This window comes from Rattus norvegicus, chromosome 8 (genome assembly GCF_036323735.1).
Source record: "Rattus norvegicus strain BN/NHsdMcwi chromosome 8, GRCr8, whole genome shotgun sequence".
Lineage (NCBI taxonomy): Eukaryota > Metazoa > Chordata > Mammalia > Rodentia > Muridae > Rattus > Rattus norvegicus.
The window spans coordinates 50,026,606-50,052,028 of NC_086026.1; the positions used below are offsets into that span (position 1 = coordinate 50,026,606).

The following is a 25,423-nucleotide window of genomic DNA, read 5'->3' on the forward strand; positions in this document are numbered from 1 at the left end:
AGAAAATGCTTTACAGCTACATCTCATGGAGGCAGGGAGTCTCAAGGGAGACTCCTTTCTCTGTGATAACTCCAGCTTGCATCAAGTTGACACACAAAACCAGCCAGTACACTAGCTAAAAGCGCTTGCTGGTCTGGTAGAAGACAGAAGTTTGGTTTCCAGCACCGATGTAAGGCAGTTCACAGCCACCTGTAACTCCAGATCCCAGGGGCATCCAGCATCTGGCTTCCACAGATTTAAAAAAAAAAAAAAAAAAAAACATACAAAGCCTGCACGGGCCTGGTTTATAGAGTTCCAGGACAGCCAGGGATACATTGAAACATTGTCTCAAAAACAAAGCAAAACAAAAGGAAAAAAGAAGAAAGAACTACTCTGTGCATTAAAGTCTAGACAGCTAAATTGTTTACAACACACACACACACACACACACACACACACACGCACGCGCGCACACACACACACACACATAAACTAAAATAAAATAAAATTTTATTTTATTTTATTTGTATATGGGTGTTTTGTAGGGATGAATGTCTGTGTACCTTGTTCTTGCTTGATGCCAGAGAAGACCAGAAGAGAGTGTCAGATCCCCTGGAACTGGAGGTGGAGACAGTTGGGAGCCTCCCTCCATGTGGCTGCTGGGAAACAAAAACAAATCCTCTGAAGAAGCGCCACTGTTCTTAACCACTGAACTACCTCCTTATCCCCTATGGAACCTACTTTTAAGTGACTGAAAAAGTCTGTGTTAGATAAGGAACTGCTGCCTGTGGTCAGCTTTTCATGATCTCATTAATAAGAATGTGTACTAACTGCTCTCCCCAGCTACTCAGGCTACAACGGCAGCCTTTTATAGGATTACTAACAGATCTGAAGATGTTGCCTGCAGGATGCTGTGCAGACAGCAACTGTTATATTCTGTTGACCAGAATCTCTGAAGAGAGTTTGGAGGGTTTTTATATTTTGGTTTGTTTGTTTGTTTGTTCGTTTGGGGTTGTTTTGTTTTGTTTTGTTTTGTTTTTGTTTTGGGGGTTTTTTGTTTTGTTTTGTTTTTGTTTTTGTTTTTTTGTCCCTGAGGACAGAATAGCAACATCTTTGTCAAATGTTCCTGATGACATAGTCCAGGAAGACAGACTACCAGATGATACGAACATGTGGTTGATGTCCTCTGTAGAACACAGGCTTCCTGCCACACTCCTAGAGTTAAAATTTCAGATCTAACCATTACTAGCATTGAGATCTTTAAGCAAATTAGCCTTTCTGCATCTTTGATTTTGCTCTGTAAAGTGAGACAAACCCTGTTTTATAGGGTTCTGATTAAGAATGTGTGTGTGTGTGTGTGTGTGTGTGTGTGTGTGTGTGCGCGTGCGGCGGCGTGCGTGCATGCGTGCGTGCGTGCGTGCGTGCGTGTGTGTGTGTGTGTGTGTGTGTGTGTGTGTTGTAAACAATTTAGCTGTCTAGACTTTGATGCACAGAGTAGTTCTTTCTTCTTTTTCCTTTTGTTTTGCTTTGTTTTTGAGACAATGTTTCAATGTATCCCTGGCTGTCCTGGAACTCTATTGACCAGACTGGGAGATCTGCCGGACTCTGCCTCTCTAGTACTGGGATTAAAGTTGTACACCCGCATGCCTGGCCCACATTGTTTCTTTCTTCTTTCTGTACCTCATATAAAATAAAACCAGGTAGTGGGCACTTCTGTTGTGCCCACCTTCTTTCAATTGGCATGAAATTCACCATGTGCAATTTTGGAAAGTCTGCTCTGAAATGCCACTGTTTAATCACAGTATTTTATCTATTCCAAATACTGGTGGTAACATCTGAGTCCATTCATATCTACAAAAGAGCACAGAAAGATCAGGAAACATCTCTGAATAGAGTAGAAAAGGATACAGGAAGGTTTTGAGAAGCTTCTAGAGCAATACAATTTTCATTAACCAGATATACTGGGGGGAGGGGGAGGGTGTCACTATGTTGCCAGGGATGTCCATCTCTCTCTAAAGTGATAGGTTAGACCGAAACGTTAATCAAGCAACAGTGTTCTGCATATGCTGTCAAAGGATCTTTAGCTATGTGTGACAGAGCAGACCTGTAATCCTGTCACTCAGGAAGCTAGCAGAGAGAACCGTGAGTCTAAAGCCAGGTTCAGTAGAAGGTGGAGGTGGGATAATAAGGAAAGTGGGTTGGCTCAGTGGGTAAAGGCGCACTGGTGGCCAAGCCTGGGGATCTGAGTTCCATCCCTGAGATCCACATGATAAAGAGAACAGCGCCACACGCTGTCCAGTGAGCCCCCACGTGTGGACTGTGGCGCATTTACACATGGCTGCACACACGCACACACAAATAAATGTCAAAAATTATGTTAGATTATCAGCTTTTATTAATCAACATTTCTACACGCACGTGGGGGGGGGGTGCATGTATGCCATAGCAAATTTGTATTGTCTTTTGTCTGGTTTGATTTTGGAGACATGGTTTCTCTGTGTAGCCCTGACTGTCCTGAGACTTGTTCTCTAGACCAGGCTGGCTTCGAACTCACAGAGATCTACATGCCTCTGCCCCCTGCCTCCTGTGTGCTGCGATTAAAGGTGTGCACCACCACCACCTGACTGTATTGTCATGTTTGATCATACTGGATGGGATTTTTCCCAAGAGCAGAAAACACAGCTCTCCTGATTCATTTGTTCATGTCCTGTCTTTGCTGTCCCTTCCTAAATTGACTGAGGAAGAAGAGGTGATGTTCAAAGCAGTCACCTTCCGTTTTTTACTAGCTTTGCTAGGAAGGTAGAACAAGAAAAATAGATACTCAATGGAAGCGCTCATACAGAGGTGGATTTCAGCCACTGATATCCCTTCAGTCCCTCATTGTCGTGGATCCCTAACAATCCACCGTCATTCTCAGTAAGTGCCTATTTTTAAGTTGCCGCTTCTGTTCAGATCTCCTCTGACAGTAATGAAAGATTTAGATATGAAAGTGCCTTGGCATTTGGAATGAGACGGGGCTGTAAATAGATATGCTGAGTGTCTTAGTTAGGGTTTTACTGCTGTGAACAGACACCATGACCAGGGCAACTCTCGTAAGGACAACATTTAATTGGGGCTGACTAATAGGTTCAAAAGTTCAGTCCAGTATCCTCAAGACGGGAATATGGTAGCATCCAAGCAGGCATGGTACAGGAGGAGCTGAGAGTTCTACATCTTCATCTGAAGGTAGCTAGCAGAATACTGACTTCCAGGCAGCTGGGTTAAGCCCACACCCACAGTGGCAAACCTACTCCAACAAAGTCACGCCTCCTGGGCCAAGCATATACAAACCGTCACACTGAGGAAATCTGAGGGTGAGAGCTGGATCTCTGGAAGGGTCATTCATAACCAAAGGTACACACTCCATGAACTGTTGATTGGCACAGGCATGCGTGCAGAGGATCCTAGAGAGGGATGTGTATGTATGTGTTCCTGCATATATGAGCCAGAGTACACACACACACACACACACACACACACACACACACACGAAGGATGAAGGAAAAAGGTCTAGGGTTGCTGTGTTTCTGACTGGCCTGGTCTTTGCAGGCAAGATGATATCCTTCCTCTGGTCATCATTTATTGAGAAATGAGGAAAAAACCTCTGGTGTGTGGTGGTGCACACTACAAATCCCAGTCCTTGAAAGGCTAAGGCAGAAAGAATGCCCGAGTCTGAGGCCAAACAAACAACAAAAAGGCTAATTCCTAGATAGCCGGTCCACTTCCAGTCTGCAGCATGGGAGCTTGCATGCAATAGGGTCTTCCTACCCACCACTGTCACACTCTGAGAGCAAATCAGGATGAGAGGTCTCATAAGCCGGTGCCATGGTCAGCTTGACAACGTGTTATTCACAGCTCACAGCGTGTCATCCCTTGTCATTTACAGCTGCTAGAACTTTAACCAATTCAAGGCCCAGAGTAGACCCAGCCTTTTTCTCCATCTTCCTCCTCTGAGTTCCTAGAGAACTCCCGACCCTCACACATGCGGGTCGCAGTGTGAGTGATTTGGTGTCTGTGTGTTTCTCCATCAGACTGTGGTCTTCCCATAGACAAAAGATAATCCTCCACCCCTGGCAGTACCTGACACAGCAACGGGATGCCACTTGTGTTGGTGAACAATGATGTGCCCCTGGTCACTCCCCTTTGGCTGGTTTGTGGCACTCCAGAGAAGCGGGGGATTCGATGTTTGTTTAAGGAAATGTGATATCAGTCGGTATCCCCCGAGTGTGCGATATACAATAATGAAAAGGTGGTATTCCGAGGCACTGTCACGATCTCAGGACTGTCTCACTGCGATTCATAGTCTCAGCTATAATCAAAGTATGTCTCTGCAGACTACCTTGATCCATGGCCCAAAGCCATGACAGTGACTTAGATGACCTTCCACATGCCTGCTCTTGTTCGAGATACCAGAGTTCAAATAACCAGCATCGTCCATGATTTTGTAAATACGGTAGATTTTTGGTAGAATGGAGTCTAAACTTCAAGGCTGAAAGGGCCTGGGGCTCTTTACTGACTTACTGACCTCTAGGCATCGTTAACCGTCAGGGCAGATTTCTGTTGTGCTTCATTCTTTGACTTTTAATGACATTTAATCTCTCTCTCTCTCTCTCTCTCTCTCTCTCTCTCTCTCTCTCTCTCTCTCTGTTGTCTGTATGAGTGCACACATATGTGTGTGTGCATGCATACATGTGTGTCTCTGTGCCTGGGAAAGTCAGCAGAGTTCCCTTGAAGATGAAGTCACAGGTGCTGGTGAGCACCTGGTGTGGGTGTCGGGATCCAGATGTTGGTTGTCGCAACTGAGCAGCAACTGCGGAGCCATTTCTCCAGCCTGTCCCTTTGGCCTTTTGTTCTGTTGTTTGTTTTGTTTTGTTTTGTTTTGTTTTGTTTACCTTTACTCTAAGCAATCCTCTTGCCTCTACCTCCCAAATGTAGGTACTACCTGCATGTGGCTCTGGCACAAGCTGTGGGTTTTTATTGTTATTGTTTGTTTGGTGTTGAGAGACAGGGTTTCTCTATGTAGGCCTGTTTGCCCTGGAACTCACTCTGTAGACCAGGCTGTCCTTGAACTCACAGAGATCTTTCTCTGCCTCTGCCTCTGCCTCTGCCTCTGCCTCTGCCTCTGCCTCTGCCTCTGCCTCTGCCTCTGCCTCTGCCTCTGCCTCTGCCTCTGCCTCTGCCTCTGCCTCTGCCTCTGCCTCTGCCTCTGCCTCTGCCTCTGCCTCTGCCTCTCTCTCTCTGGCTCTGCCTCTCTCTCTCTCTCTCTCTCTCTCTCTCTCTCTCTCTCTCTGCCTCTCTCTCTCTCTCTCTCTCTCTCTCTCTCTCTCTCTCTCTCTGCCTCTGCCTCTCCCTCTCTGCCTCTCTCTCTGCCTCTCTCTCTCTCTCTCTGCCTCTGCCTCTGCCTCTCTCTCTCTGCCTCTCTCTCTCTCTCTCTCTCTCTCTCTGCCTCTGCCTCTCCCTCTCTGCCTCTCTCTCTGCCTCTCTCTCTCTCTCTCTCTGCCTCTGCCTCTGCCTCTCTCTCTCTGCCTCTCTCTCTCTCTCTCTCTCTCTCTCTCTCTCTCTCTCTCTCTGCCTCTCTGCCTCTGCCTCTTTCTCTGCCTCTCTCTCTCTGCCTCTCTGCCTCTGCCTCTTTCTCTGCCCCTCTCTCTCTGCCTCTCTCTCTCTCTCTCTCTGCCTCTCTGCTCTGCCTCCCGAGGGCAGGGATGAAAGGCTTGTGCCACTGTCATCCGGCTTAGGACAGGTTTTTGTCTTTTCCCTCTTTGTTCTATTTACTGAGACAGAATGTCACATCTACTGAGGAATTTTTTTGTTTCTTTTTGTTTTTTTTCTTATATTCTGTAATTAAAATAAATATTTTTGGTCTTAGACAAACAAAGCAAACATCTGTTTTAGTTGCAGAGAGTGAAATATTGACCTTGAGATGTTAAAATTCATTAAAAATGGGGGCTGGAGCTCAGGGTAGGAGCACTGGCTGCCCTTTCAGAGTACATAGCTTCGGTTCCCAGCACCCACACTGTGTCTTACGGATGCCTTAACTCTAGTTCCAGGGGACCCAGCACCCTCTTCTAAGGCCTCCAAGTGTTCATGTGATATATAGACACATACAGGCAAGGTCCAAACCACAACATTAATCTTTTTTTTAAGTTATTAAAACACTGCTAATTCCCATTTCCTGGATAAAATTTTTCTGAAAGCCCTGCATCTTCTAAGGTTTCCATTTGTTGCGTGGGCCCTTGAGAACCAAGTGCGTGTAGTTTTAACACAAGATACCAAATGCAGCGAAGTGCTGATTAGGATAAGCCCAGGATCGGCTATAATTCTTTGTCAATGATGAGCTTTGTTAGGAGAAACCCAGCTGGGTTAATTTTCCCTGAGTGAATTCTGCCCCCTTGTGGATGAAAACGTCAACAGAGCAGAGAAGAGCGCTGTGGCCCTATGGTTTCTGTTCTTCTGAGAACCCTGGGGAAAGAACCCAAGGAAACCAAACTAGACCCTTTGTGTAAACCGTAAGAGCTCAGTATGGTGACGAAACACACCGGCTTGCGAGAGCACACTTTTTTTTTTTTTTTGCACTCTATTTTCTCTCTGCATGGCTTAAATTCCCCAAGCATGTATTCTTCATAATGAGAAATGGTTGAACATTCAGTTTATCGTAGAAGGACCTCCTCTATAAGCCTCTGAGTAACCCTAACTGAATGAGAATTCTACTGAATTCCACAGCTCGTTCCGCTGTCAGACAGGAGCAATACCTTTAACAAGTCTATCAACGTCTTACCCCAGACTCAGTGTAGAGCCCTTGCCCAGTATAGGTTTGTTCCCCAGTGACTGCAAAACAAAAGCTCTGAGTTCCAGTGCTGGGAAGGTGAGAACAGGCAGGCTCCTCGGGGGTTATTAAACAGTCAGTCTAACCTACTGGGTGAGTTCCAGGCCAGTGAGAGCCTCTGGAGAAAAGAAAAAGGGAAAGGGTTGATTTCTCCCTTCCACGGCCACTCAAACCCACGAACACCACAGGTACACATCCATACCCACCCCCCCTTGCACACACAGACCGAGAAAATCATGTTGAGTGTGGTAAAAAGATGATACCCACAGGTATTGGTTCAGAGGAAGTATCGGTGAATCTAGAGCATCAGATAATGTGCAACTGAACTGCCTACGTTCACTTAGCTGTTGAGCTCTTGGACGTCCATTAACCCTAATGCTGAAATACACATGGAGGCCAAGAATTCATGAGTCTCCATATTTAACTATGGCTACAGTCTGGTAGCACCCTAAAGGGAGAGTTCACTCGGCTGAGGTTACAGGCTATTCACCTAAGTCACAGATCTCTCTGACCTGGAGCCAAGACGGTTAGATGAGCTACAGACACTAAATTGCTCAGTAAGTTGCTGGTCTCATGGTCACCCTACAGTACAAACCTCGACCTTGTGAGCTTCCTACTTCCGCTTTCCGAGTAGGTGGGATTACAAGCCTGGGCTTCCAAGCCTGGCTTTTTTTGCCATCTTTTAAATATTGGAAGGCAGATGTCCGACTGCCCTGTAGTACCCCCTCCAGCTGCCATTCACCTGTAATGGTGCCAACTGTGCTTTAGACATGAGTCTCCGACTCCATCATTTCCTGGTTACAATCCTCTGACAGCAAATTTCATTTGTTTATTAATCAAGTGTCTCGTCCAGCTTTTAACGCCTTGCACTGCACATAGCTGTGCTTAGTATGACGGCTTGGCTCCTCTAATATGCCCTGGGCTGACACTCTGGTGTGTGCAGCATCCTACCACCAGGACTGCAACCCTGCATTTAATTCACAGTCGTATCAACCACAGACGATTAAACTCTTATTTGATTCCAGGTTCTGACGACCGTGTACTTGTGTCTGGTTGTAACTTCCACATATCTCTATTAAACTTCTCCTTCTGCTTGGCTCAGAACCCCAGCTGGCAAGACGGTTATGTACCTCCAGAGTGCCCAATCAGAGTAACTTGTCCACCTAGCTTGGTGCCTGTGTATCTCATAGAAGCGATCTGCTTCCCACTGATGTTGGGGTGTGGGGAGGGTGACCAGAAGTGAGCTGTCTCCATGGTGCTTCCTATAAACTACATGGCCCCAGCTTGGTGGTCTCAGTTTTCTCTAAACAGGACATCAGCTCACTGTGTAGTGATGGGCCTCACCCGGGACGAGGCTTTTGAGGGAGCTGAGTTAACTGTTATATTAATTGAAGGTATTATTAACCGTCAGCTTTCCGGGGGCTTTAGGGGACAAGAGGCCCACATCTTTGTAGTCGCAGTGCAGTCTGCGCTTGGCAAGTGACGAGAACGGTGGACTTTTTTTTTTTTTTTTTCAGAGCTGGGGACCGAACCCAGGGCCTTGCGCTTGCTAGGCAAGCGCTCTACCACTGAGCTAAATCCCCAGCCCCACGGTGGACGTTTTTAATGTGGGTGACATCAAGTCACATAACGAGACAGTCTGTCACAGAGTGGGGAAAGGATGAGTCCCCATCCCTCCTTTCTTCCTCTTTTTTTTTTTTTCTTTTTTTTGACATTCACTCACTTAACTGGCCTGGAACTCATTTTGTAGACAAGACTGCCTTCAAACTCAGAGATCTTCCTGTCTCTGTCTCCGATGCCAGCATTAAAGGTGATCCCTACCACATCTGACACGAGGCTTCAGCTTTGATCAGCCTTTGTTTCACCTCAAAACTTAGTGCTGGGGTCCAGGAATCACCTCACAAACCATACGGACACCGATCACAGCCAGACAGGGATAGTTTGTTGAGCATACGGCCCAGATTCGGGAACCGAACCATGACTCCGAGTTAAGATTCTATAGGGTTTTTAAGCCCCAAATTCATAAATATCTATGCCAAGTTATTTCACCAATCAGGATTTAGGGATGAGAATTTCCTTAGGAACGTGTCTTCGCTGTACATTTAACCTGTTTCCAATGGTTGGGGTATTCAACTGTGGCAGGGGACTCGCCTTGTCTAACTTTCATGTCTTAACTTGCCAACCAGGATGTCAGTTACCCACGTACTCATCTCTTTCTACCAAGTAGGATGTCAGTTCCCAGGAAGATCTTGGGAACCTAAACTTTACTCGACCACTACTCAAAATGGAAGACTTATTCCAAGTAGTTTCTTATATTGGTGCAGGTGTCTCTCTTCTGTTGGGGTCCATCCTAGGGGAGCTCATACACAGGTGCAGGATATGCTGTTGGGTGATTGGTTCTGGTCCAAGCTGATGGTGGGTAACTATACAAAACAGTTCTACTGACTTCTGTCATGCTTGGTTTCCAAGGGCACAGAATGTAACAGACTATGTAATCAACCTTGGCATTAGAAAGTTTCCTAATAACAGCAGAAACCTATGAGAAAGTTTCCTTATAGTGGCAGGCTAACCAGGTAACTGTTACTTCGGCCTTACCATTTTACCTAGGCCAAAGCATTCCATTCAAGTCTTAATATTTGCCTAGGTCCCAACACTTAGGACTGGGGATGTACTTTCTAAGCACTTACCCCAGCACAACAGTAACAAATCAGAGTAAAAACCTATCCCCATTATTGTTTAAATCAATATTGGGCTCCCCCTTACTCCAATTCTATTCCCCTCTCCCTCCCCTCCTTCTCCTCCCCCTTTTGTCTCCCTCACCATCTTCTTCCTGTCACCCTTTCCTTATCTCCGACCCCTCCATTCTTTTCTCCTTCCTATTGTTTAGTTAAAAACAGCCCATGGACTAGGGCGTGGAGCTGAATCTCTGTAACCCCTCTCCTGACCAAAGCCTAGTCTTTGTGCCCAGCCCACTATTTCAGCGACTCCTGGAACAAATGTTCTCTCAGGGGAAAATACTAACCAGACACCATCCCAGTTTCCAGATGTTTGAAATTCCGCTGGCCTCATTCCTTTAGCTTTTTTGGCTTTGTATAAATACCAGATATGTTTGCATTAAAGAAGTCGCTGAAATAGGTCTGGTGGTTAGCAACTCATAGCCTATGCAGTTTTATTCTCTCCTTTGAAGACTTTTCGTAAGGAGATCCTGGGATGGGATGGGTGCAAAGCTTGGAAGGAGACACTAGCTGCCTAGTTGGCAAGAGAGGTCAGGTTCTCCCCCAGCTCCAGCTGCTCCCTTAGTTCCAGGTGCTCCCCCAGCTGCAGGTGCTCCCTCCACCTGGTGTGTTCTCTCCCCCCCTCCAATCTGCAGCTACAGCATGCCTGACTCCCCCCAACTATCTCTTTTAAACACCTCACAACCGTGGTTTGCTTCCTTGATGCCTGTTCTGTTTCTCTTTGTCTTTTACAATGTAGTGTGATGGTCGTTAATAATAACCACCATTTCTTGAGTGTTAGATCCTTTACCCAGGCCATATACAATCCTTCCAACAACCTTTCTTCATTTTACAGAGAAGAAAAAGTATGTGGGGGGGGGGAGGGCAGGGTTGGGAGTAGGGGTAGTGGAGCATGTCTTTAATCCCACCACTCAGGAAGCAAAGGCAGGCAGACCTCTGAGTTTGAGACAAGCCTGGTCTACAGAGCAAGTTCCAGGGCAGCAAGGACTTCATAGAGAAACCCTGTCTCAAAACAAACAAATAAACAAACAAAAACAAATAAAAGACTGAGAGAGGTCAGGAGACTGTCTAAATCTGGGTCCATGGTGCCTCATGAAGTGTATACAGTGTTCCAGAAAAGTCTGGATGTCTCAGTCATGCATACACAGACCCCTTACCCTACAGAACTCTACAAACTTGGCTTGAGTCACTCTGCGTCTTAATTCTTGATCTAGACAATGAGTGTTTTTTTTCCCCTTTGTTTTTAACCTTTCTGTAGTCAGTGTAACCCAGGCTAACTGTGAAGTCACAATGCTCACAGTTTTTCTTCTGTCTCAGGCTTGCAAATACTGGAATGACCCTTTCTTTTACTTTTCTAACATATAAATGAAGCGGCCATTCTCCTGAGGATTGATTACAGGAGCATTATGGGTAAAGTGAAATATGGGAAAACTCCTTCCACACAGGTTTAGTGAATGCTAAATGTCCTGAAACCATTGAAAAAAAAAATGTTATCACTCAGTGAAAGAAGGGGGAGGCTACATTCGTGTCACCACTAGAGGGCACTCTACTGTATATTACACAATGTGCAAGACCAGACTTCCGATCCCAGCCAGGGGATGCTCTAATTTTGTAAACTCTGATCTACACTAACTTGGATGGTAACTCCTACACCAAGCATTGTGGCTTTACCTAGAGCCTGCTGTGACTTGAATTTAGGAGTCGTTTCTGTAATTCGTTACACAAAGCATGGGAACCTGTGGAAAGCCTGTACTCGTGGGGCAACCTTTTTTCGTTCCCCTTCAGGAAGAGGAAACATGGGTGATTAGGGACAAGTTGTCCATGGTGGGCATTCAGTGAGCTTTGGAAAAGTAGGAAAGTCCTATTTGGGAAAAAGAGAAGTTAGGGACTATACTTTGGTCACTGCCCCCGCCCACTATCCCTTACGAGAGGGGGGTGGGGAATATGAATATGGTTTGTGTTAAAACTTCCTCTTGTCTGGTCTTTTCGAAAAAAGCTTGGAATGATTAAAAGAATCTAATGAGACCCAAGGTTTTAGAGAACAAAATCTTAAGCTGACCTTAACGGAATGCAGCAAGTCCCTCCTCGCCATAGAGGAGCACAGAAGGAGCTGTTTACAGGGTAGCTCCTATGTTCTGACCCCAGGCTGGGGGCCTGTTGGTAACGCTGAGGCTGAGAGTTTCCCACTAGCACCTTATTAAGTGTCTGAGTTGCCTGTGAAAACCCCACTGGGGCAAGCCCAAGGCTTCCAGGAAAGTATTTTGCATATACACAAGAAGCCTCTTTCCAAATCCCCCTTGCAACGCCCATGCTATAGATAACTACTACAGTAAGATTTCAGAAATTCTCCCCTCCCCTGAACCTCTGCGACTCACTAGCTTGGCCAGGCTGCAATTTCTTCTTAAGTTATACTGACTGTAAGGATTTCCTCCCCCTAGAGATGAGCCCTGCTGCCCAGGGAATCCTATGCTAGCAGGCATAGGGTGGTTGGACGTGCCAGTCCCACCACTTGGCAGGCGCATGCCAAGCAGTTCCCACAAACACTAGCGAGGCCCCTGCCAGCTCAGACTGTAGGCTCAACATATGGTAAAAATTGTTTAAGATGACAAACAAACAAACAACAAAAAACCAGTCCCAGAAATCTGCAGAGATCCTGGGGGCATCTTGGAATCTGGGGGCTTGAGGTTCAAGAAACAAGGCAGATCGGTCGGCTCTGGTCGACACGCCCTGCCTCACTGAAGTCGTTTGTATTCACGAAGGCACCCTCCTGCTGCTGCTGTATTTAATTCTGGATGTGTTATAAATAGAAGCAAGAGAGCGCAGAGCACACCACCCACCACCGCGTTCCGGCCCTCTGGGGACATCGGCCAAATCTGGGCTTTTGTTTCCCTCTAGTGGCCTCCCTCAGCAAGTCTCACGGCCGAGCCTTTGCTTTTTTTTTTTTTCCCCTGAGTATAGCGAGGGCCTCCAAATGCACGCGAGTGGTGTAGGGTTCTCTAGCTTTGCGCGAGGCTGCGGGTTTCAGCAGCGAATGAACGCTAGCGCTTCCTCCTCGGAGCTCGACGCAGTACAATGCAGTCGGATTCTCAGTTTTCCTGGGGGCCACCGGATGGGCTGGAGGAGAATGGGCGATGTTATAGAGCACTTCCGCTCTAAATGACTTCTCAGGACCTCATCTCATGATAATCCTCCCCTGCGCCTTAGTTCGCTAGCCTGTAAAGTAGGACTAAATGCTGACTGGCTATCTGCCATGTGTTCAAACCCACAAAGGGAAAACCAAAATCAAAACGAAGTTCGTTTACAGGAAATCTTTCTCACATATGCGGTAAAAGGGAATTGAAAGAATTATTTCTATATCGGTTGCACCACATAAGCTAGGCAACACACACATCTGTACAAATACGAGTGTAACACGCGAGTTGAATCTCACAGCCTTGCACTTTGTGCCACACTTGTTCCAAAAGAACTTGACGTCTGGGGTACACGTGATTAAAAGTGCAAGAAACCTGGCTGGGGGGGGGGGTGGGAATTTGGCTCAGTGGTAGAGCGCTTACCTAGCGCAAGGTCCTGGGTTTGGTCCCCAGCCCCGAAAAAAAAAAAGAAAGAAAGAAAGAAAAAAGAAAAAGAAACCTGGCTCGGGTCCTGAGGAAGAACAGCCAGTGCTCTTAAATGCTGAACCAACTCTCTGACCCCATATTTTTAACTTTTATTTTTAAAGCCCGGGAGGCCCCAAACTTGATTTTCCTGCCTTAGACTCCAAGTGCTGGGATTACAGACAGACACATGGACACTAGACTCAACCCTTGTTTTCTTCATTTTAAAGACAGGGTCTGACTGTCAAGCCCAAGTTCAGGTGACCTTCCAGCCTCAGCCTCAGCAGTAGCTGGAATTACAGATGTGTACCAGCACCACAAGGCACTGAGCAGTTACAGCAATTGCCTTTCTTTTAGAACCATGACGTGCTACGCGATGCTAGACAGATGATTTCCAGACAGCATTTCTAATATTTACCAAGCCCTTGGAAGATTATCCTGAACCCTGTAATTAGATGCCCATGCACGGCTCTGGATTTGCATAATTCTCCTAGCATGAATAATTTCCCTTTATATTACAGCGATGTTTGTCGTGTTTTCATTCTCCGAAATGCATGCCACTAGAAAGCAGAAAAATCACTCTGGGGTTCGAGCAGCTCATTCGAAAAATAAGAAGGTTCATGTGGAAGGTTCTGAGCTCCAGTGTCTTTGACCCTGTAACTTCAGGAACTAGCGCTGCCTGTGTTGATGCAGAGTTTCTGGGAGTGTCATCCTTTCAGAAGTCTCCTCTAGTAGAAGACAGACGGAAGACACGGTTGTGGCTGGGCAGTGGTGGCACATGTCTTTAACCCCAGCACTCGGGAGGCAGTGGCAGGTGGATCTTTGAGTTTAAGGCCAGCCTGGTCTACAGAGTGAGATCCAGGACAGCCAGGGCGAGAGAGAGAGAGAGAGAGAGAGAGAGAGAGAGAGAGAGAGAGAGAGAGAGAGAGACTGTCTCAAGAAATAAACAAACAAACAAAAAAGAAAAACAAAAACAAACAAGCAAAAAAAAAAGGGTTGCTGACTTTAAATCATTTGTTTTATGAGGTACTAAAGACTGAGCCTAGATCATCTCACATGCTAAGTAAACACCCTCCCACTGAGCTAGATCCACAGGCTTCTCTTTTTTTCTTCCATATTTGGTATTTTTGAGACAGGGTCTCACTGTGTAACCCTGGTTATCTGGGAACTTACTTTGTAGACCAGGCTGGTCTTGAACTCCCAGAGATCAGTCCGCTTCTGTGTCTTGAATACTGGATTATGTGCCACCACTGCCTGACTCGCTCTTCACTTTTTAATTCAGAGACAGGGAGGGTCTCACTAAGTTGCAGATGTCCAGATGTTGGCCTTCAACTCTCTGCAGCCAGGGCCGAGCTTGATCCATTTATCTACCTTCTTCAGCTATCTAATCGCTAGGCTGTAGGCTATACCACCAGGGCCAGCAATTACCTCATCACTTATTTTTAAAAGCAAAACAGCAACAACAAAACTAATAATAAGGGGAATTGATGGTGGGAATTGATGGTGCTTGCTAATGAGGCAGGAAAATCACCATGAGTTTAAAGCCAACCTGGACTAGCTAGTACACGCCCAGCCAGCCGGAGCTACAGTGTGAAACTTTGTTGCAAAACAAAGAAAACAAAAACAAAACACACACACACAAAATTAACCAGGAATTGGAAAACAGGCACCAGTAGGGTAAAATCCACAGGGTCTGAAGAATCTTTGGCTCTGCAATTGGGAGGAAACAGTGGTCGGCAAAATGCTTGCAGTCCAAGAATCCCTAAGCCTTGACTTGCTTCCTCCTTGCTCACAGGCGCTCCCAAGGTTTATTGGTTGCAATTTCTGTCCAGTCCATGCTGTCATCCAGCGTCTGCATTGCTCATTAGAGGTTTGTTTTTCTCTTTCCAGTAACCTATTATGTTGGAACGCTGGGAACTCACACTGAGATCAAGAGAGTGGCAGAGGAAAAGGTTACCTTGCCCTGTCACCATCAATTGGGACTTCCTGAGAAAGACACCCTGGACATTGAATGGCTGCTCACGGATAATGAAGGGAACCAAAAAGTGGTAAGTACCCTCCTAGCTACAGTTGCTCTCCCTCCTGCCCTCACATCGCCACCTTCTGCCTTCACATCTTGCTCACGGGGGCTGGAAGAGTTTGTTTTTTCATCTAACGTTATCTGAGATGTGTGGTCTGTCCCTTCATAAGGTCTGGTCTTGCTGTGTCTGAAGCTGACTCCACTCTTCTCAACCCATCTTTGTCTTTAGAACTTCCTATGTAAATGAGGAGGCATGTCCTATACCCCATTGGGCAATTGTTCTCATAAGCAGCAATGCTTTTCAACTTTGGGTGCGGTTACATTTCCGCAAACAAACAGGAAAGATCACAAACTTAGCGAACATTTTATATACCTATCCACTGAAAAGCAAATCGAGACCTACCCTACCTTAAATATGCTCGTATTGTTTGTTTTAGACAAGGGTTGGGCAAAAGGGTCTAACACACTGCCTGTTTTGATCACCACAGTGCCACGTGTCTTGTGTGAAATAAGATTTTGTAGTTTATTTTTTAAATCCACAACTCAGGGAGTCTTTTACAGGGCTTTGCTTTTCTCCCCACTCTGATTTAAAAAGGAAGAAAGAAAGGTTGTCCTTTCCTCAGAATGTCCCTGTCATTAACTTCACAGGATGGTTTGTACTGGGAGAAGCTAAGGTTTCCACTAAAAATACATCTCAGGATCACGCTGGAGTTTTTAACCTGCCTCCGAGGCTGCCTGTGTCACCTTGTTGTGTGATTCCGCTTGTCATCTTGTTCTCTCATACATAGCACGTCCTCTAAAGGCGACCTGTTCTCTGCGGAGCAAGGTCACCTCAACCCGAGTGTGGTCAGTGGTAGACACGATATTCTCAGCTCTGAATAGAGTAAGTGGATCTGTGTTCCCGGAAGAACAGCCAAAGAACAAGCCTGAAAAAAGACTCTCTCCAGACCATACTTGAGTCAGGCTCCGGGTTCTTCATGCTCTGGGGCTGCCTTTTCTGTCCTGGTGGAATCCGTGTTGAGTGAGGGTCCTGCCCAGTCAGTTCACTGCACAGTTTCCATCTCCAGCAGCCGCCCATCTTCAACATCAAATCGCTGTGCTCAACGGTCAACACCAATCCTCTGTAGTCGATAGTGGCAAAGCTCTCTTACCTCTGATGTTTCTTCTTTTAAAAAAGATTTATCATATATATATATATATGTATATATATATATATATATATATATATATATATGAATTGAACTCAGGACCTCTAGAAGAACAGCCAGTGCTCTTAACTGCTGAACTATCTCTCCAGCCCACCTCTGATATTTCTTAATAATTCAGGGTCCCACTTTATTCTTTAAATCAGAGTTGAGCTGACCTCTCTCCCCGACTCAAAGCCTGGCAGCAGTAGTCCCTACCTAGGTCATTAGTCACCCGGTGGAATAGATGTCCCCTCCATATTTAACGAATCTCGGGGTGGAATACTTTCCCTCCTGTAGTGTTCATGTTTATCCCCACTCACTCAGAGCTCCCACAACCACACATCTAACTTCTGCCCAGAAGTTTTCATTTAGAGGAAAAGGAGAGGAAAGAGCTTCTATGTTACAGAGCTTAACAACTCGAGGAGTCAGGAAGTTAATGTAGGCTTAAGAACACCTCTCAGTGGCTTCGTGCAGTCAGCTTCCAAACTTACCTTTGATCAATGGATGGGCGTCCTTTATTCAGTCATTCAGACCCCACAGATTTACCTAGCATTATGCCACTCTAGGTGCCAAGATAAGTTTCGAGGAGGCCATCATATCTCTGCCTCTTGGGAGTGTGCCATGAAAGGCGTCCAATAATTTGAAAGGAAAGGATCTGACAAAGTAGTGTACTTGATGAGCCGCTCACCCAGAATGACAAAGGCCTGGGTTCCACCCACAGCATCAAATAAACTGAATGCGGCCGTGCACACATGCAACCCCAGCACCCAGGTGGGGATGGGAGGATCTAAGTTCAAGGTCCACCTCACCTCAGCTCCATGGAGAGAAGGAGCAGTACAGTCTTTGACACGTGAGAGCCTGTCTCAGTGAACAGAGACACCACAGCAATTTCAGCACATGGTGCTTTTTGGGGTTCGCTTGTTTTGTTTTCTCTTTTAAAGGTAAGAGTTTTCACCTTTGACTGAAGGAAGACTTTTTATGTCTTCTCTTCAGTGTTTCCAAATTTTCACCATTTCTACTGTTGAATCTGGGGGTCAGGTTCCAGAACAAAACCGCTACACTACCTGGACAGCCATCTAAGAGCAGCCTGGCGCTAAGGGACTGAGTGAGTCACCTACATACACGGGCTGGATGAAGGCTCAGGCAGGATGGAGTAGAACTTCGAAGGCTTCCCCACACTACCCAGAATGGCGCCCGTATTAAACTGTATTTATTGTTTCTTTCTGGAATGTTCATTCAGTGCTTTTGGACAATGATTGACTGCAGTGAAGCCCTAGAAAGTGAAACCAGAGATAAGAGAACTGCTATATAAAGCTGGAACCACCCGCTAAGACTTGATGGAGGGGGAGGTCAAGGACAGCCTCCTTGTTTCAAAAAAAAAAAAAGCCGATGTAAAAATTTTGGGGCTTCTTTTTTTCATTGTTATTGTTTTTTTGTTTTGTTTTGTTTTGTTTTGTTTTGGAGACAGAGTCTTGCTGTCACTCAGGGTGTCCTACCCCTCCTTTTAAGAAGGATAATATGACAAGTATGCACCATCACGCCCGATGTTTGTATTCATGAGATAGTCTTCAGTAGACTCAGGCTGGCCTTGGATTTGAGACTCTCTTTCCTCAACCCACCAAGAGCTAGAATTACAGGCATAGACCACAACGTGCAGCTTTGATCTAAGTCTTTTCTTTTTTTTTTTTTAACTTTTATTTATTTATTTATTTTATATGAGCACACTGTAGCTGTCTTCAGACACACCAGAAGAGGGCATCAGATCCCATTACAGATGGTTGTGAGCCACCATGTGGTTGCTGGGAATTGAACTCAGGACCTCTGGAAGACCAATCCGTGTTCTTGACCACTGAGCCATCTCTCCAGCCCCTTGATTTAAGACTTGATGGAGGGAAGAAAACAGAGCAGCACAAACACAAAGGTTTGGAATTCCTAAGCAGCTCAAGTGGCAAGGTATAATTAAGATGTAAACCAAGGGGCTGGAGAAATGGCTCTGCAGTTAAGAGCTCTTCCTGAGGTACTGAGTTCAGTTCCCAGCAACTACATGGTGGCTCACAATCATCTGTAATGGGATCTGATGCCCTCTTCTGGTGTGCAGCCATGCAGACAGAACACTCATACATGAATAAATAAAATAAAATAAAATAAAAACGTAGATGAGGGCTTCAGGACCTGAACATGGATGATCTCCCAGCTATATTAGGGCATTTCAAACTGTTCCCATATTAATCATGGAGTTCTTAGAAAGACTTTAAGAGTGCTAGGGACAGGCTGCATTTTAAGGCACCCACTCTGACACAGGTGCACTGATTTAAGAGGCCCTCAACTAAAAGCAAGCATGATTTCACACTGTATAAGAAAGGCTTATCTTCCCTCCCCTCCTCCTCCCAGTCGTCTTCCACTTGACTCATGCTTTAACACACACACACACACACACACACACACACACACACACACAGATAGAGAGAGAGAGAGAGAAATCTAAAAACATTCTTCAAATCTCACTGTATATCCCAAGTTGGCCTTAGATTCCCATCCTCATCACCTCAAAAACCTTCTAAATGCTGAGGTTTTGGGCATTCGCCACCTCATCCAGTTTGCAATAAATTTAAATCACAGGCATGAGTACTTGGGAATCTCAACCTAGAGATAGGAAATAGATAGTAAAGCTGCCAGGACTTTATAACTTCTGGGGGGTTGAGGGGAGTGAGTCTGAGAGTGGAGGCGGGGGACAGGGAGAATGAGTCTGAGGGTGGTGGTGGGTTGGGGAAGTGAGTCTGAGGGTGGTGATGGGGAGTAAGTCTGAGGGTAGAGGCAGGGGCAGGGAGAATGAGTCTGAGGGTGGGGTTGGGGTGGGGGAGTGAGTCTAAGGGTGGTGGGGATGGGAGTGAGTCTGAGGGTGGTGGTGGGGGGAGTGAGTCTGAGGGTGACTGAAAAGAGAGAACAGGAAAAGCTGAAATAGACGTGATGCGTAAAGTGGGCTAACCAATGACGCAAATCACAAGTTTAGCCTTGCATTTCAATTTGAGAAATGTTTTTATCTCTTTTGTCTAGGATGCTTGGAGCAGGCAGGGAACATCTGGGGGTGGCTAGGCAGTCCCAGGAACACGTGTATTTATTTCAGTCTTAGTGGAGTAGAATAACCAAAGAATTCAATCACTTTTTCCCCTTTTATCCTAAGGTTGACTAAATTTCAAAAAGGGAGATCGACCATCCCCTCCCCCAAACAAAGTCCCCTAGCAACATACAACAGAATTTTTCTCTGTGTTCTCAGATTAAGAAATTAAAACAGAAATCCTCCGGTTCCCATGGCAACCTCTCACATGTCACCCTTTCCTTTTCCATTTGGCTATCGAGCAAGAAAACCCTTGAAGGGAAACAAGCAGAAACCAGGCTGCTGGGTTGGCTTCAAGGGTAAAGGTGCTTGCAGCCAAGCCTAGCATCGGAGTTCAATCCATAGGACCCACCCGCTGGAGGAGAGACTGAGTCCCACAAGTTGTCCTCTGACCTCCACTCACATGCCATGGCCTGCGCGAACACACCAAGAGGTAGACAAAAATGAAACAGACAAGCAATTTTACAGTTGCTTCACAGGCGACGGCACCGCAGAGGAGCTGCTTCTGTTCCATGCACGTCACAAGTTGACTTGTGCTCTAGGAAGTTCCTCAAACAGAGCCTCACACCAGCTATCATTCATCCATTTGTCTCTGGCGTTTATTTGCCAAATGACTGGGTTGATATCCATTCTTCTGTCACATGGTGTACAGTTGAGTCTCATCACTAACCTTTTCTACAATTAAAATGAAATAGTCCGGCCAGCCAGGTGAGTCATATTAAAGGCACTTGCAGCCAAGCCTGACTACCCGAGTTCGATCCCAGGGACCAACTTGGTAGAGAGAATTCACTCCTACAAATTGTTCTCTGACCTCTAATGCACACAGTGTGGTTTGTACACCTACCCTTCGTGTGTGCATGCATACCTACGCACAGGCACACAGACACAATAAATAAAAATTTCCAGGTAGGGTAGCGGCTGCTTTTTATCCCAGCACTCAGGAGACTGAGGCAGGAGGATCTCTGGGAGTTTGAGACCAGCCTGCTCTACAGTGAGTTCCAGGACAGTCAGGGCTACAGAGTGAAACCCTGTCTCAAAAAGACATTGAGGCAAGAGGTTATCATTCTAACTGGGGAGCCAGAAAAGGCTACACACAAAAGGTAGCCTTTGTAGATGTTTCTTAACCAAATATAAGAGGAGAGGCATTCATTCTGACAGAGAAGACTACATGACCGTGGCAAGGACCCCAGAATCAAGCAACATCAGAGCTGGGTGTAATGGCAGCAGCTGGGATCCCAGCACTTGTGAGGCTAAGGCGGGAGGATCCCTGAGTCGGAGACTCATAGTCGTAAGCACATTTCTTAGCTTCAACAGCAAGTCACTGTCACTCTCGGAGAAACAAATCTATGCTGTCCAAAGGAGAGATACACTGCCCTCGGCCCTAATTCTCGTGAGCACTGGGTGTAACGTCATCCTGCTCTTGTTTGTTGGCTTGTGTTTTTACCTCAAGACAGGCTTTCCCGTAGCCTGGAACTCGCTCTGTAGCCCACGTTGGCCTGGAACTCAACCTTCTGTCTTGGCCTCCTGAGGTCTGCGATTATAGGAGGCGTTTGTTCCCACACCTGGTTTCTCGCCTTCCTGGTGTTCAGTCTTTTAATGAGTGAAATAAGAATTCCTGGCGGCCTGCTCACTTTTCCTGCAGTGAGTCATGGTTTTACCTACTCTCCAAAAGCTATCCTTAAACATTTCACAACACTCAGCCCTTTGCGTTGTTAACAGTTCCCAGCATGGAGCCAAGAACACAGTGGGGGTCGGTCTTGTTTTGCTTTAAGACAAGGTAGTGCTGTAGACCAAGCTGGCCTCAAACTCGTGACACCAGAAACTCTTGTACCTCAGCTCCCAAGTGCTGGGACTATGGACCGTGGCTCACAGTATGAGTTCAGTAAAACCATACTGAGTGCGGAGTTGGTAAACAGCCCAGCCAAAGACTACGGCAACTGGACATAAAATCAAATAACTGCACAGGGTTCCCTGGACACACCCAGCACTATGGAAAGTACATCCATCAGCCTGTCTGCCCACCTCCAAAGTCCTTCACAGTTGTTCCTCAAAGGAAAATGGTAAAGAGACTGAAGTATAACTCAGTGTTAGTGAAAGACCCCCGGACCGGGGAGACTGTCACTCAAGTCTCAGGATGATGCGACCCCCCAAGAACTCACGTGAGACCGTCCTTGCTGTAATAAACATGAGGTTTATTGATAGGAACCAGTGCACTGGGGTCGAGACTCGTATCCCATGCAGGGGCACTGGAGTTCGACCCCCAGTAACTAAGACAAGGGGAATTTAAAGGAAGAAACTTCAACCCCAGAGGGTAGGGAGGGCATCATTGGAAAATGTCGAGAATACCAGTGAAAAACCACAAGGTGGAGCTTCCTGCTTCACAAGATTGTTTACTTTATGATCCATCAGTTCCTGGGAGAAGCTTCCTGCTTCTCAAGATTATTCTCTAAGATTTTAATCTAACTTTATGGTCAGCTAGTACAGGTAGAGGGCAGGGTCTGGAATTTGAGGTATTTAGGGCTTTTTTAAACTTCTGACTTCTTAGCTGCATTTTTTATTCTTTCATTAGCTTATGCTCAGGATGTGCAAGGCCCTGGGTTCAATCCTCAATCTCCAAAAGGAATAAAATAACAGAACAGAGAAATACTACAGATGAGACCAAAGTGAAGGCATCCTTCTCAGTCCGTCATATTAAGAAAGGTTTTGTGAGGAGTTTACATTGGCTTTAAAGGCCAGAGAATGAGCAGGGATTCTTTATGTGGAGAGAGAGAGAGAGAGAGAGAGAGAGAGAGAGAGAGAGAGAAGACAATTACCCAAGTGGGGCAATGCAGTGAGCAAAGGCCAGGTGGGCGGGCCCACAGAAAGTTCGGCCATAATGATAAAGAGGAAATGAAGCAAGCTGCTTGTCCTCCGATGTCTGAAGTAGACCAGATGGGAAGGACATTAGGACGGTAGTGTGGTGATGACTCTGAAACCCCTGGGCTGAGTCTGGTCCTCTTTCACAGGTGTAAGGAGCCACTAGAGTTTAGATCCAAAAAGAACAGTTTGTGTTTAATGTTATAGTAAGGTGAACTTGACCGCATTTTATACCATAGATTAAAGAGGTCAGAGATACACCATAGCCAGTTAGCCAGAGAGAGGCAATGAGCTCACTCCAGATATGGTGATGTGTACCTATATGTGATCCCAATTATTTGGATGCTGAGACAGGAGGATTGCTAGACCTTGCCTCCACCTCTCAAATGCTAGCATTACAGGCCTGTGCCCACGCCTGCCCCCACAGTACCAGTATTTGAAGGTAAAAGGACAGAACGAATTAACACAAGTATTATACGATAGCGTTTAGCATTCTCAATCTTTTCTCTATTCCCCCACGTTTGTGAACCAGATCTTCAGAGTAGAGGCCATGTCTTTTTTTTTTTTTTTTTTTTTTTTTGGTTCTTTTTTTCGGAGCTGGGGACCGAACCCAGGGCCTTGCGCTTCCTAGACAAGCGCTCTACCACTGAGCTAAATCCCCAACCCCAGAGGCCATGTCTTTAACTACTCTGTGCTGAGCACAGTGTCTGACACAGAAGCTTAGTAATATATGCTGAGTATATAAAAAAAGGGGAGGGGTTGAGGGGGAGAAAATGTCTTAGTCAGGGTTTCTATTCCTGCACAAACCTCATGACCAAGAAGCAAGTTGGGGAGGAAAGGGTTTATTCAGCTTACACTTCCACATTGCTGTTTGTCACCAGAGGAAGTCAGGACTGGAACTCAAGCAGGTCAGGAAGCAGGAGCTGATGCAAAGGCCACAGAGGGATGTCACTTACTGGTTTGCTTCCCCTGGCTTGCTCAGCTTGCTCTCTTATAGAATCCAGGACCAGCCCAGGGATGGCACCACCCACAATGGGCTGGCTCCTCCCCCCTTGATCGCTAATTGAGAAAATGCCTTACAGCTGGATCTCATGGAGGCATTTCCTCAAGGGAGGCTCCTTTCTGTAATAACTCCAGTTTGTGTCAAATTGACACACAGAATCAGACAGTACAGAAAACATCTTTCTCAAAGAGGCAATGTAAGGGGTTTGGAAGGCAGCAGTGGAGTTTGGATTTGTTTGTTTTTCGAAACAGTGTTTTCCTGTGTAGCCCTGGGTCTCCTGAAACTCACTCTGTAGAGCAGGCTGGCCTCGAACTCAGAGATCTCCGTGCCTCAGCCTCTGGAGTGCTGGGATTAAAGGCCCGGCTTGATCAGATGTTATTCCTGGTTGCTATGACTCTTTTCTGGAAAGCCTCGGATGAGTGGCAGAGCAGCGCCACGTGACTGGGGACCCGCTAAGGCACTTAGAGGTGATTTAAGGTGATTTGGAACCTCTGTGTCCAGAACTGTGCCTGGGAGATCCACACATGCATCTGTGCTTACTGCGGGGCTGCTCTGTGTCTGCAATGGTCTCCTCTTCCTGCCTGTCATCCCTTACGTAGCCTGCTAATCTTTCAGACTAAATACCACCAACTTTTCTGGCACATCCTTCCAGTGACGATCTGAGTAAACCTAAGGAAACCTATTCTGGGTCTGTACTCTGCTCCTTGCTATCTCGCTCAATTGTAATTGAAATCAAGAGGAGTGGCTTTTGACTGTCTGGTGGGAAGCAGCCGTTCCTTGGTTGCTGTGTTTAAAATAACAACCAGGGAGGCAGTGCTGCATGCCATTAGAGGACTGAGGTTTTGGTCAACTCGGTCAGCATGGCTTTTTTGACTAACAGGAATGACATTCAGGATGATATACGGAAAGAGAAAAGAACTGCAGGCTGATAGGCAGGCAGGATGCACTGACTACTAAGGAATTGTTTTCTTCTCTTAGGGAAGTCTACAATGCGTTTTCACTCACTGGGAAAACAAATATGCCAAGCTCACCTGTTTTGTGGAAGAAATGTGGGTTTTTTTTCCCCCAAATAACTTAATTCTTTTTTTTTTTTTAGATATATTTATTTTTAAGGTTTGCTTGCATGCATGTCTGTGCAAGGGAGTTAGATCCTTGGAACTGTAGTTACAGACAGATGTGAGCAGTGAGTTTGTGTGGGTGAGGAGAATTGAACCCACGTAGTCCTTTGCGCAAACAGCCAGTTCTCTTAACTGCTGAGCCATCTCTCTAGCATCCCAATAACTTATTCTTTTTTTTTTTTTTTTTTTGGTTCTTTTTTTCAGAGCTGGGGACCGAACCCAGGGCCTTGCGCTTCCTAGGCAAGCACTCTACCACTGAGCTAAATCCCCAACCCCCAATAACTTATTCTTATCCACGAGAAAGCAAAGGAGGAGGGGGATGAGGAGAAGGCGGCAAAAAATGACCCTCAAGGCTAGACCTAAATAATTAAATCCTTAACTATTCAGTTTGGTTAGGTTTCCAATTTTTTAATGTTTTCATTTATTTACTGGTTTGTTTGTTTATTTGTGTATTTCTTTCCTATGGCTGGGTGTTGGGGGAGGGGTGTCTGAGTGCACGAGGTTCCTCATACTTGAACTGCAACTTCTTTGCCCACTGAACCTTCCGTCCCTCCAGCCTTGAGTCTCGACTTTTTCGAGAACAAAACCCATTATTGGTGCTGACTGGCAAGACAGCTCAACTTGTCAAGGTGACAAGCCCAGTGATCCGAATTCCATTCCTCCGACCCCCACAAGCTAACGTACACACCCACAGGCATGCAGGACAGATAAAATTTAAAGGGTTTTCTTTTTCAAAGAAAAAACGTTTTATTTTGCGTTTATGAGTACACTGTTGCTGTCTTCATACACACCAGAAGGCATCAGATCCCTTTACAGATGGTTGTGAGCCACCATGTGGTTGCTGGGAATTGAACTCAGGACCTCTGGAAGAGCTGGCAGCGCTCTTAACTGTTGAGCCACCTCTCCAGCCCCTAAAAGTATTTTTTAAACATCGTTTCTCTTCATTTTTATCTTT

The 25,423-nt window shown here is 46.0% G+C and overlaps 1 protein-coding gene across 2 annotated transcripts in view; it reads left to right on the top strand.

The window, feature by feature from the left end:
• Positions 1 to 25,423, top strand: part of Clmp (CXADR-like membrane protein) — a 108,321-nt gene that overhangs the window by 68,967 nt on the left and 13,931 nt on the right. For both annotated transcript variants that reach the window (XM_039080937.2, NM_173154.2), the window contains exon 2: positions 15,060 to 15,217. In XM_039080937.2, the coding sequence (XP_038936865.1) occupies positions 15,060 to 15,217 (158 nt within the window). The remainder of the gene's footprint in view (positions 1 to 15,059; positions 15,218 to 25,423) is intronic.